The 12,030-nt window shown below is 37.8% G+C and overlaps 1 protein-coding gene across 3 annotated transcripts in view; it reads right to left on the bottom strand.

Annotated features, from left to right (window-relative positions):
• Positions 1–418: 418 nt before the first annotated feature.
• HACL1 (2-hydroxyacyl-CoA lyase 1) overlaps positions 419–12,030 on the bottom strand; it is a 46,901-nt gene continuing 35,289 nt past the window's right edge. For 2 of the 3 annotated variants that reach the window (XM_027086578.1, XM_027086579.1), the window contains one exon: positions 5,991–6,148. In XM_027086578.1, the coding sequence (XP_026942379.1) occupies positions 6,116–6,148 (33 nt within the window). In that variant the 3' untranslated portion in view covers positions 5,991–6,115. Of the gene's footprint in view, positions 1,943–5,990; positions 6,149–12,030 lie in introns of those variants that run through there. The other variant, XM_027086576.1, reaches the window with a different exon arrangement.

The following is a 12,030-nucleotide window of genomic DNA, read 5'->3' as shown; positions in this document are numbered from 1 at the left end:
CTCCTTGTGGGGAGATTTTCTTGCCATCTTTTGCTCCCTGTGAAGGAAGAGAGCACGTAAACGATATCCTGATTCTAAAACACCTAGAAGGAAGTGGTCCACGGTCATCAGTATCATTTAGCATTGTTCTGGAAGTACTAGCCAATGCCACCAGATGAGAAAAAGGAAGAAGAGGTTAGAGAGAATTCATTAAGGTACGGAATTAGTATACAAAATATGCAAACAATAGCCAAATATAAATATAGTGGAAGATAAGAACTTATTTACAATAGTGACAAAACAGAATAATGTCTACGAACAAGTTTAACAAAAGTTGTGTAGTGCCAATAGGATGAGAATTTTAAAACTCCACGGAGGAACAAATACTTTAATAAATTCAAAGATACCTTATTCTTGAATAGAAATAAAAGTTTAAGATCCAATCATCCAAATATTCATATTTAATACAATATTTAATACATATCCATTTAACGTCACTCTGTATTAACCACATCTTATTTTCTGTAATGCTGATGCTTTGACACCTGGGCCTTGCTGACCCCAGGGACTGCCCCTCCCAGGTTAGCTAGTTCCCTGTTGGCAAACAACTCTTTTTATATGCAAATCAACCCTGAGCCCATGATCCCAACCTCCCTCTTTATAGTGCTCTGTATTGGGCTCTCACATTCCAGGCCTCTTATCTCCCTGCCCTAATCACCACAGGGTCAGGTACCAGATGCCTGGGGCAGCCCCTGCACCCTGGAGCCCATGGATATTGTTCAAACTAGCCAATCCTAAACCAGCTTAATCTGCCTCACCTGTTTCTTTCCAAGGAAAGCACGGTAAAGGCTTCCGCTGTAAGTTGCCTCTTTCTCTGTGCCCGGAGACCACCCTCACCCTTTCCCCATGCAGCCCTGCACGGTGTGGGACCCTCTCCTCTCCAGAACTGTGAGTAAGAAACTATCTTTTCTAGGCAATCGTCTCCTGATCTGTTGGCCTTGCTGAATGTGAAGTCCTTCTATTAATGCACTAAATTTTAAAATGTACTCCAATGAAAATACTAGATTTTTTGTGCTACTAGAGTTAATACAGAAAAATAATCAAATGAAGATAAGCATGAAAGCTCTGAAGAAGAATGACGTAGGCAGAGTGGTGGGGAGAGGGCACAGCTGGACGGTGGGCGAAGGGCAGGGGGCGAGAATGGCACTGTGAGTTATGAAATGGAGTTAGGAGTATAGTGGATGTAAATATCAGTGCACAGCACTAAAGTGTGAAAGAAGTATTTCTCTCCAGTAACTCAACTTTACTTTTGACCTCCATTTGGAGGAGGAACTTGGCCCAGTTCCATCAGGGCCTCGAGGCCCAGACCCCACCCCTACACGGCTCTAAGGACGGTGGGGCTTGTCTAATCCAGGCACCAGGGCTGGGCATTGATCCTCCGTGGCTCACCTCTCCACGCTGCACCCTCAGAATTGTTTGCTGCGGCTTTTGTGATATAACCCCCGCCCCGGGGCCGCCACCCCTGCAAGAAAATGTCCGTGATGTATATATCACGATTCTTCAAGGGGGAGCCCACAGAGGAGCTTGCCAAGCAGCAGGAGGATGCAGGCCCTGGAAGATGAGGGGTGGGTGACATCTGGGCACACAGGCACTAGGTCGAGGTAGGAAGGGAGATGGGAATTCGATGTGCGTAGTGACGAAGGTACACGCAGGGTGCTGTAGGAGGGCTGGGAGAGAGGATAGCTTCACGGAAGAGGCGACAACATGGCTGATACCACATGGCAAACGGCGGGGAGCACACAGAGCTCAGGCTAGGGGGAAAGCAGGTCTGATTTCCTGAGCCCTCCCTGATCACTGGGGTGAGGAGGCAGTACCTGGGAACACGCTGGGACCAGGGAATGAGCCTCAGGACGAACCAGGTAGCTGTAGATGAAGCACTCCACAGAGCTGGCTCCAGTGACCCCTGGGAAGAAGATCATGGATGAGGCCATCTCTGGATATTTCCAGGCCTGAGTCAAAATTTAAAGTGTTCCCTTCAAACTTTGAAACTGGAGATCCAGGGGTTTCTAGCTGTGCCTTTTCTCTCTGCTCCCTAACTGCAGGGTTAACCACACAACCTGGATTCGCCATGGGTTCACTAACCAGCTAGCCTCTCTCCTAGAAGAAAAGGCCTTGGAGGGGAGGGACGATCCAAGATAATCCAGTGAAAACCAGAGGCTTAGGCAGCCTTGCCTGTCAGATCTGAACCCAAGGCGTACTTTAATCTGCACCTTATCTTTGGGAGGATTTCACAGGATCTTCAATTTCCTTTATCCACATTACTCCATTATTCAGATGAGCAGCAGCAAATGCAACCAGAAAACACCAGATGATTCAAACTTCATCTGTATACATTTCACTCTCCACAGCAGTCAGCAGAGTCAGTTTTACCAGTTTCTCAATCATAATTCCCATCTGGAATTTAACTGGTTTCCAACTTTCTTAGTACACTCATATGAAATTCCATCCTAGTCACTCTAAGTTTGCATGTATCAATACTTTAATAATCATGTGCCACTTCTTCATGGCAGTGCACTGCTTCCCCACTGCCTAGAGAAGTGTCTTAAAAACAGTAAAGGAAGTTGGTGCAGCCACTATGGGAAACAGTATGGAGGTTCCTCAAAAAACTAAAAATAGAACTACCATACAATCCAGCAATTCCACTTCTGGGTATTTATCCAAAGAAAATAAAAACATTAATTCAAAAAGATATATGCACCCCTATGTTCATTGCAGAATTATTTACAATAGCCAAGGTATGGAAACAACCTCAATGTCCATTCATAGATGACTGGATAAAGAAGATATGGTGTTAATATATACAATATACTACTACTCAGCCATACAAAGAATGAAATCTTGCCATTTGCAGCAACATGGATAGATCTGGAGGGTGGTATGCTAAGTAAGTCAAACAGAAAAACAAATACTGTATGATTTCGCTTACATGTGGAATCTAAAAAACAAAACAAATGAACAAACAAAATAAAACAGACTCATAGATACAGAGAATAAACTGGTGGTTGCCAGAAGGAAGGAGGGTGGAAGGATAGATGAAATAGGGGACAAGGTTTAAGAGGTAAAAACTTCCAGCTATAAAATAAATAAGTCATGAGGATGTAATGTACACATAGGGAACATAATCACTAATATTGTAACAACTTTGTATGGTGACAGATGGTAACCGGTCTTATTGTGGTGACCATTTCATAATGTATAAAAATAGCAAATCACCATGTTGTACACCTGAAACTAACACAATATTGTATGTTTCTTATAATTCAGTTAAAAGTAGTAAAGAACAAATACATTTTTGGAAGCAATATTATTTTCATTTTCCTTTGGTGTTCGAAATCCTATTATTTCTTTGTAACAGATCTGAGAACTTTTCCCTAAGGAAAACATACTCAAGTGACATAATAAGCTGAGCTACTTCAGAGGTGCATATGTGAAATAACCATAGAAAATATCCACTGAGCTATTTCCAAACATCATGAATTCTCATTCAGCTATTATCCAGTGAGCAGGTGGCTGTTTAAGGAAATAAAAACACACAGCCCCTGTCTTCCAGGAAATGACTCATTCTATTTGGGAAATAAGACCCATTTACTTGCAAAGTGAAACCACACTGCTAAACAGGACACAATTCCAGCCAACATTCTCCTCTTCTCTAAAGTTGCATCTTCCTAAAACACAATGGCATTTATGGAGTGCCTTCTATATACCAGGCACTGGGCTTCTGGATAACTTTTTGAACCCCTAGACAACCCCATGAAGTATGAAAGGTTTGGGAAAGAATATCAGTAGAGGAACTAACCTGGTAAGTCATTTCCAAGCCTGAATTCTCAGCATTCCTAAATTAAGAAAACAACCATAATCTTTCAAAGTTCAGTTTTTATGAGGCACTTGAGTATTCAACATACTAGGATCCCGTAAGAATGTTCCTTATTAAACTAGGGGATACAAAATATTTACCAGTAAACTTTGACTATCAACCAACAGCTTCATTTTAGAGGGGCTTATTCAATATCTTATCCTTCTAAGGAAAGATCCCATTTATAAAGCAGGCAGTCAGTGGACAGTGCTCCTGGACTAATCTGATCTTTGTTCAGACTGACCTCTGCTGGTCAGTCTATTAACCTGCCAACGTTTTTTCTCTCTTGAGATAACATGACTAGAGAAGGAGCCTTTTCCCCAAATTACATCTAGTATCCAGATTTATATAGTTCAACTCACAAATGTTCATCAAGCCCTCAACCTTTCAGCAAAATCTTACGTAGCACTTGGCCGCCAGAGGCCAGTGTCCACGGGCAGAGTAGGACACTGATGAGATTACATAAGCCGCCCACTCTCTGCCCTCCTTGGATCTTCCCTATGCTCTTCCGCAGCCCAGGCTCTCTAGTCTGTATCTCAGAATACATAAGAGGACCTGCCAGGGGGCCTGATCTCAAGGGCCTGTCAGGCAAAGCCACAGCTCCCTGCAAGTATCTCCTGGGTTCCCACCTCGAAGCTGGAGTCCACAACATTGTGGAGGTCACTCAGGCCCCTAACTAGCCAACGGATATAAGTCTGATATGTACGGTACAGTCAAACTAGCTGAACTTGGATATAAAGTCCTATACTCCAACTCATCTATAAAACTGCAGATAATAAACAAGAATGACTCTGAAAATAGGTGATACTTTTCCATTTCTAATATTTTCTTAAAACAATGTCTGTTTCTGGTAATACAATTACATAATTATTTTTACTTTAAAATCTTATAAAAGTAGGAAAAACATGAGGGAAATAAAAATTACTTAAATCCCATCACCAAGTTATATTAAAATTTTGGTTTATTTTGTGCCCACCTTTTTTCTCTATGTATGTATTTGTGTATGAGTAAAGATGTATATCCTGACCTGGACCCATCCATTTTTGTAGCTGTGATTATTTTTCCATTAATAAATATTCATTCTTTAACATAATTTTTATTTTATGATGTTGACAAATCATAATTTATATAACCAATGTCTTATTATTAAACATTGTGGTTGTTCCTAAATAAAACTATGCTGAATGTCCTTATATATAAATATTTGACCAAATGTTTTATTATTTCTTTAAAATACATTCTTGAAATAGGCCCACTGGGTCAAAAGTTATGGGGTATGAACATTTTATGATTGCAAATACAAGCAACGCTAGAATTCCTCTATGGAATTTGTACCAATTTCATCTTCCGCCCCAGCACAGCACTCCTCTCCTCACTTCACCCTCACCAAACACTGAAAATTATAATTTAAAAAGTGCTTTGCTAAGTGGCTGGGGTAAAAAAAAAGGTTTTTCTATTTAACTTACCTACTCATTTGTATTCATACTCATACTTTTATTGATCATTTGTGTTTTTCTGTTAATTATGCATTCATGCCCTTTCCCCATTTTTCTACTAGTGCATTAATATTTTTCTTATTTATAAGAGTTCTTTACATATTAAGGCTGTTGATTCTGTTGGTCTCAATGTGGTACACATAAACTAAGGTTGATAATCCAAATATACCCTGAAATTATTAGTTTGGGTGTGGTGTGACTTCTCCTTTGGCTTAATAAGTTCTTTCCTGAAAAAACTAAACAGAACAAAAACCCAACTCATAAGATGTAGAACAAGCCCCAGTAAATACTGGGTAGACTAAGGTTGGGTAGACTAAGGTATGAAGTGGTCAACGGATAAACTATGAAGGAGAGATAGTCTAGGTACTCCAACTTACTGAACATGCCTCTACATTGCATAGTTCTGAAGCTTTTTTCTTCGAAGATGTTATTGAAAGATATGTGACTTTAAGAATGGATTTCCTTAAAAGAATACTGATGTGTCATTCAATAAACCAGTTATGATGCTATTTAATAAACCCCTCTTTCATCTGTAAATGGTTATTTCTGTCGTAGAATACTGGTATCTTTTTATGGTTTTAATCAATTCCTGCACTATAAAATGTCATTTAGAAATGTTTTTTATTTTTCTTTGCAGAACAATTTTAACATTATAGTAATTTTGCTGTGGAAAATAAAATTCCATCTTACAGGAAAGAGATGCCAAGTCACTCATTGGCATCTTTATTTACATATTAGAGCGGGTCAGCCAGTGAAAATCCTAGAAAAAGAAAAGACAACAAACATTCAGTCAAAAGAAATAACTGTGTCAAACTATATCCTGTTTTGCTTGCTCTAAAATCTAAAAGTCCCATTATAACCACACTAGCCACAGTGGTGGTAAAGTGAAGTTTGTCTTTGGTCTAGAGCTTTTCCCAAAAAGGAGCTAAAAATCCATTAATGAATCTTGCTGTCTTGTCCTACAAAACAACCTAACATCACTTTCTGGATCTTCCCCCATTAACAATAATCAGGGCACAAAAAAACTAGAGTCTGAAAGAACCAGAAGTACATGCAAAAGAAGAGAGGAATTTACAGAACAGAAATTAGAGTCACAGATGTAGAAAAAAAACTTATGGTTACCAAAGGGGAAAAGGGGGAGAGGGATAAACTGGGAGATTGGAATTGACATATATACACACTATTATATATAAAATAGATAACTAATAAGAACCTACTGTATAGCACAGGGAACTCTACTCAATACTCTGTAATGTCCTATATGGGAATAGAATCTAAAAAAAGAGTGGATATATGTATAACTGATTCACTTTGCTGTACAGTAGAAACTAACACAACATTGTAAATCAACTATACTCCAAAAAAAATTAATAAAAAAAAAAAAGGGAGAGAGGGAATGAAGGAGGCCCAAAGAGGACCACGAGCTCCCATGTCTAAGAAGAACTTGAGGAGAAAAAGCAGTGCATGGAAGCCTTGCCCAGGACTAAAACCGTCCTACCCACGTGGCCTGGACACAGGCAACTGCAGAGATTAGGTCTTCCCTGTATTTATAGCAGGAAGCAGCCAGCTACACCATGAATTGATGACAAATGGTAACCATTTATAGTTTGTTCTCTATATCTGTGAGTCTGTTTCTCTTCTGTTATATTCATTTGTTTTATTTTAGATTCCACATATAAGTGATAATATACAGTGTTTTTCTTTCTCTGTCTGACTTACTTCACTAAGCATAATATCCTCTAGGTCCATTCGTGTTGTTGCAGATCATGAAATTTCCTTCTTTTTATGACTGAGTAGTATTCCATTGTATATCTATACCACATCTTCTTTATCCATTCCTCTGTCGATGGACACTTACGTTGCTTCCATATCTTGGCTATCGTAAATAACGTTGCTATGAACACTAGGGTGCATGTATCTTTTCAGACTCACAGATACAGACAACAAATTAGTGGTCACCAGTGGGGAGAGGGACAAGATACGGGTATGAGATTAAGAGACGCAAATTACTATGTATAAAATAAATAAGCTACAAGGATATATTGCACAGCACAGAGAATATAGCCAATATTTTATAATAACTTTATGAATAATTTTATAAAAGTATAATCTATAAAAAATATTGAATCACTATGCTGTACACCTAAAACATGATATTGCAAAATCAACTATACTTCATTTTTAAAAAATGACAAATGGTAATGGACACACAATCAATCAATGAAAAATAAACAGTTTAGAAACGATAATATATGGGGAATTCTACTGGAATGAAGATAAATAATGTTGAAGTGGTAGATGCAAAAAATACAAGGATAATCCTCATGGAATTATACAAGAGGAAATAAGAACTTGTATTCTCCAGCAATAGCCCCCAAATTCATAGAGAATTCAGAGAATAGACCATTAGAAGCAGATCATTTAGACAGGCATTAGCAGAGAAGGGACAATCAATTAGGGCCCTTCCGTGACTAACACAGGTCTCAAGTCTATTTTGTCTGTGTGTTCTGAATGTGCTTACCAAGCCCCTTGTGGCTTTAGTTTCCTTAGTGCTCTGATGCCCTGATGCCAGGAGGAGGGCATTCTGGTTGCAAAACTGACATCCCAGCTATTGAAAAGCATATACTCAGCTACAGATAAAATGACATGCGATTTTAAAACCTACCTATTGGGTGTCTAGCTTGCAGAAATCATTTCAACAAATAGTTTTTTTCTTTTTCAAGGCAATCAGTAAACCCACAAAGGTACTGAGTAGGTTCTGAAAGTTGTTAATCCTACCTGAAAACAGCCTGCCTGCTTGCTCCACATAAATCCCTGCTAATGCCACCTACGCCATCACCTTTCTGGCCTAGCCTTTCTGTGCTCACCATCCCCATCACCATGCTTCTTCTTAAGTAGCTCTTCTCTCTGCTATGAGAAGAGCCTGAGAGGCTATGCCAGAGCCTCTCTCTCTCTTTCTAAATTTTAATTGAAGTATAATAGACATACAACCTTATATTAGTTTCAGGTATACAACATAATGATTTGATATTTGTACACATCGAGAAATGATCATTACAATAAACCTAGTTAACATCCATCACCATATATAGTCACAGAAATTTTTCTTGTAATGAGAACTTTTAATATCTATTGTCTTAGTAACTTTCAAATATGCAACACAGTATTATTAACTAAAGTCACTATGCTGTGCATTACATCTCCAAAGACTTTATAACTGTAAGCTTATACATTTTGACCCCCATCACCCATTTTGCCCACTCCCCACCCCCCAACTCTGGCAACCACCAATCTGTTTTCTGTATCTATGAGCTTGGTTTTTTTGTTTGTTCTAGGTTCCATAAGAGAGATTATATGATACTTGTCTTTCTCTGTCTGACTTAAGTCATACAGCATAACGCCCTCAAGGCCCATCCACGTTGTTGTAATGCTAAGATTTCATTATTTTTTTATGGCTAAATAATAATCCATTGTGTATATATACACCACATTTTCTTTATCCAGTCATCCATTGTAGACTGTTTCATATCTTGGCTACTGTAAATAATGCTGCAATAAACAAGGAAGTGCATGTATCTTTTAGAGTTAGTGTTTTAATTTTCTTCCCATAAATACACAGAAGTGGAATTGCTGGATAACATGGTAGTTTTGCATTTAATTTTTTGAGGAAACTCCATATTGCTTTCCATAATGGCTGCATGTATTTATATTGCCACCAAGAGGGCACAAGGATTCCCTTTTTCTCTGCATCCTTGCCAACACTTATTTCTTGTCTTTTGATAACAGCCATTCTAACATGTATGAGGTGATACCTCATTGTAGTTTTGATTTGCATTTCCCTGATGATTAGTGATGCTAGCATCTTTTCATGTACCTGTTGACTATCTGTATATCTTGTTTGGAAAAATGTCAATTCATATTTTCTGCCCAGTTTTTAATTGGATTGTTCTTTGCTATTGAGCTAAATGAGTTCTTTATATTTTTTGGATATTAACCCCTTATCAGACAATATGATTTCAAATATTTTCTCCCACTCAATAGGTTGCCTTTTTGTTTTGTTGATGATTCCCTTTACTATGCAGAAGCTTTTTAGTTTGAGGTAGTCCCGCTTTATTTTTGCTTTTGTTGCCTTAGCTTTTATGTCAAATTCAAAAAATTATCTCCAAGACCAGTGTCAAGGAGCTTACTGTCAGTTTTCCTCTAAGAATTTTATTGTTTCAGGTCTTATATTCAAATCTTTCATCCATTTTAAGTTAATTATTGTGTATAGTGTAAGATCGTGGTCCAGTTTCATTCTTTTGCATGTGGCTACCTAGTTTTCTCAACACCATTTAATGAAGAGATTGTCCTTACCCCACTGTATATTCTTTTCTCCTTTGTCATAAATTAATTGATCATATATGCATGGCTTTATTTCTGGGATCTCTATTCTGTTCTATTGATCCATATATCTATTTTAATGCCAACACCATATTGTTTTGATTAATAAAATTTTGTATTATATATTTTGAAATCAAGTAATTTAATGCCTCCAGCTTTGTTCTTTCTAAGATTGCTCTATTTGAGGTCTTTTGTGGTTCCACACAAATTTTAGGATTGTTTGTTCTATTTCTGTGAAAAATGCCATTAAAATTCTGATAAGAGATTGCACTGAATCTGCATATTGTTTTGGGTAGTATGGACAGCTTAACAATATGAATTCTTCCAATCCGAGAGCATGGAATAGTTTCCATTTCTTTGTGCCTTCTTCAATTTTTTTCATTAATGTCTTATAGTTTTCAGTGTACAGATCTTTCATCTCCTTGGTTAAATTTATTCCTAGGTATTTTATTCTTTTTTTTTTTGCGGTACGTGGGCCTCTCACTGTTGTCGCCTCTCCCGTTGCGGAGCACAGGCTCCGGACGCACAGGCTCAGCAGCCATCGCTCACGGGCCCAGCCGCTCCGCGGCAAGTGGGATCTCCCCGGACCGGGGCATGAATCCGTGTCCCCTGCATCGGCAGGGGACTCTCAACCACTGCGCCACCAGGGAAGCTCTATTCTTTGTGATGCAGTTGTAAATGAAGTCGTTTTCTTAATTTCTCTGATAGTTTGTTGTTACTGTATAGAAACACAACAGAACTCTGTGTGTTAATTTTGTATCCTACAACTTTACTGAATTTATTATAATAGTTTTTCAGTGGAGTTTTTAGGGTTTTCTATATATAATGTCATACCATCTGCAAATAGTAACACTTCTACTTCTTTGCTTCCAATTTGGATGCTTTTCATACATTTTTCTTGCCTAATTGCTCTGGATAGGACCTCCAATACCATGTTGAATAAAAGTGGTAAGACTGAGCATCCTTGTCTTGGTCTTGATCTTAGAGGAAGCTCTAGCTTTTCACTGTTAAATATGATCTTAGCTGTGGGCTTGTGACACATGACCTTGATTATGTTGAGTTATGTTCCCTCTATAACCACTTTGTTGAGATTTTTTTTATCACAAATGTTGAATTTTGTCAAATGCTTTTTTCTGTATCTGTTGAGATGATCATATGATTTTTATCCTTCATTTTGTTAACGAAGTCTACCACTTTGATTGATTTGTAGTTATCGAACCATCTTTGCATACCTGGAATAAATCTCACTTGATCACAGTATATAATCCTTTTAATGTTGAATTTGGTTCGCTAATGTTTTATTAAGGATTTTTACATCTACGTTCATCAGGGATACTGGCCTGTAATTTTCTTTTCTTGTGGTATCTTTGTCTGGTCTTGGTTATCAGGGTAAGGCTGGCCTTGTAAAAATGAGTTTGGAAGTGTCCCTTCCTCCTTTAATTTTTGGAAGAATTTGAGAGGAATTGATATTAATTCTGCTTTTAATGTTTGGTAGAATTCACCAATGAAGCCATCTGGTCCTGAACTTTTGTTTGAGAGGTTCTGATTACTGATTCAATCTCCTAACTTGTAATCGGTCTGTTCATATTTTCTATTTCTTCATGACTCAGTCTTGGTAGGTTATATGTTTCTGGGAATTTATCCATTTATTCTAGGCTGTCAAATTTATTGGTATATAATTATTCATAGTAGTCTGTATGAAATTTTGTATTTCCATGGTATCAGTTGTAATGGCTCATCTTTCATTTCTGATTTTATTTATTTGAGTCCTCTCTCTTTTTTTCTTGGTGAGTCTAGCTAAAGCTTTGTCAATTTTATCTTTTTAAAGAATCAGCTCTTAGGTCCAGTGGTCTTTTCTATTGTCTTTTTAGGCTCCATGTCATTTATTTGTGCTCTGATCTTTGTTATTTCCTTCCTTCTACTAACTTTGGGCTTTGTTTTTTCCCTAGTTCCCTCAGGTGTAAAGTTAGGTTGTTTGATTTTTGTTGTTGTTGTTTTTTGAGGTAGGCTTTTACTGCTATGAACCTCCTTCTTAGAATTGCTTCTGCTGTGTCCCATAAATTTTGATATGTTGTATTTCCATTTTCATTTGTCTCAAAGACATTAAAAATTTTTTCTTTTGATTTCTTCTTCGACCCCTCAGTTGTTCAGTGGCATGCTGTTTTATCTCCACATATTTGTGAATTTTCTAGTTTTCTTCTTGTAATTCATTTCTAGTTTCACACCACTGTGGTTGGAAAAGATGCTTTTAATCTTCTTAAA

This window comes from Aethalodelphis obliquidens, unplaced genomic scaffold (genome assembly GCF_003676395.1).
Source record: "Aethalodelphis obliquidens isolate GAN/ISIS:26980383/991018 unplaced genomic scaffold, ASM367639v1 scaffold56, whole genome shotgun sequence".
Taxonomy (NCBI): domain Eukaryota; kingdom Metazoa; phylum Chordata; class Mammalia; order Artiodactyla; family Delphinidae; genus Aethalodelphis; species Aethalodelphis obliquidens.
The sequence above is the reverse complement of the archived record's forward strand: the minus strand, read 5'-3'. Positions and strand labels throughout refer to the sequence as shown.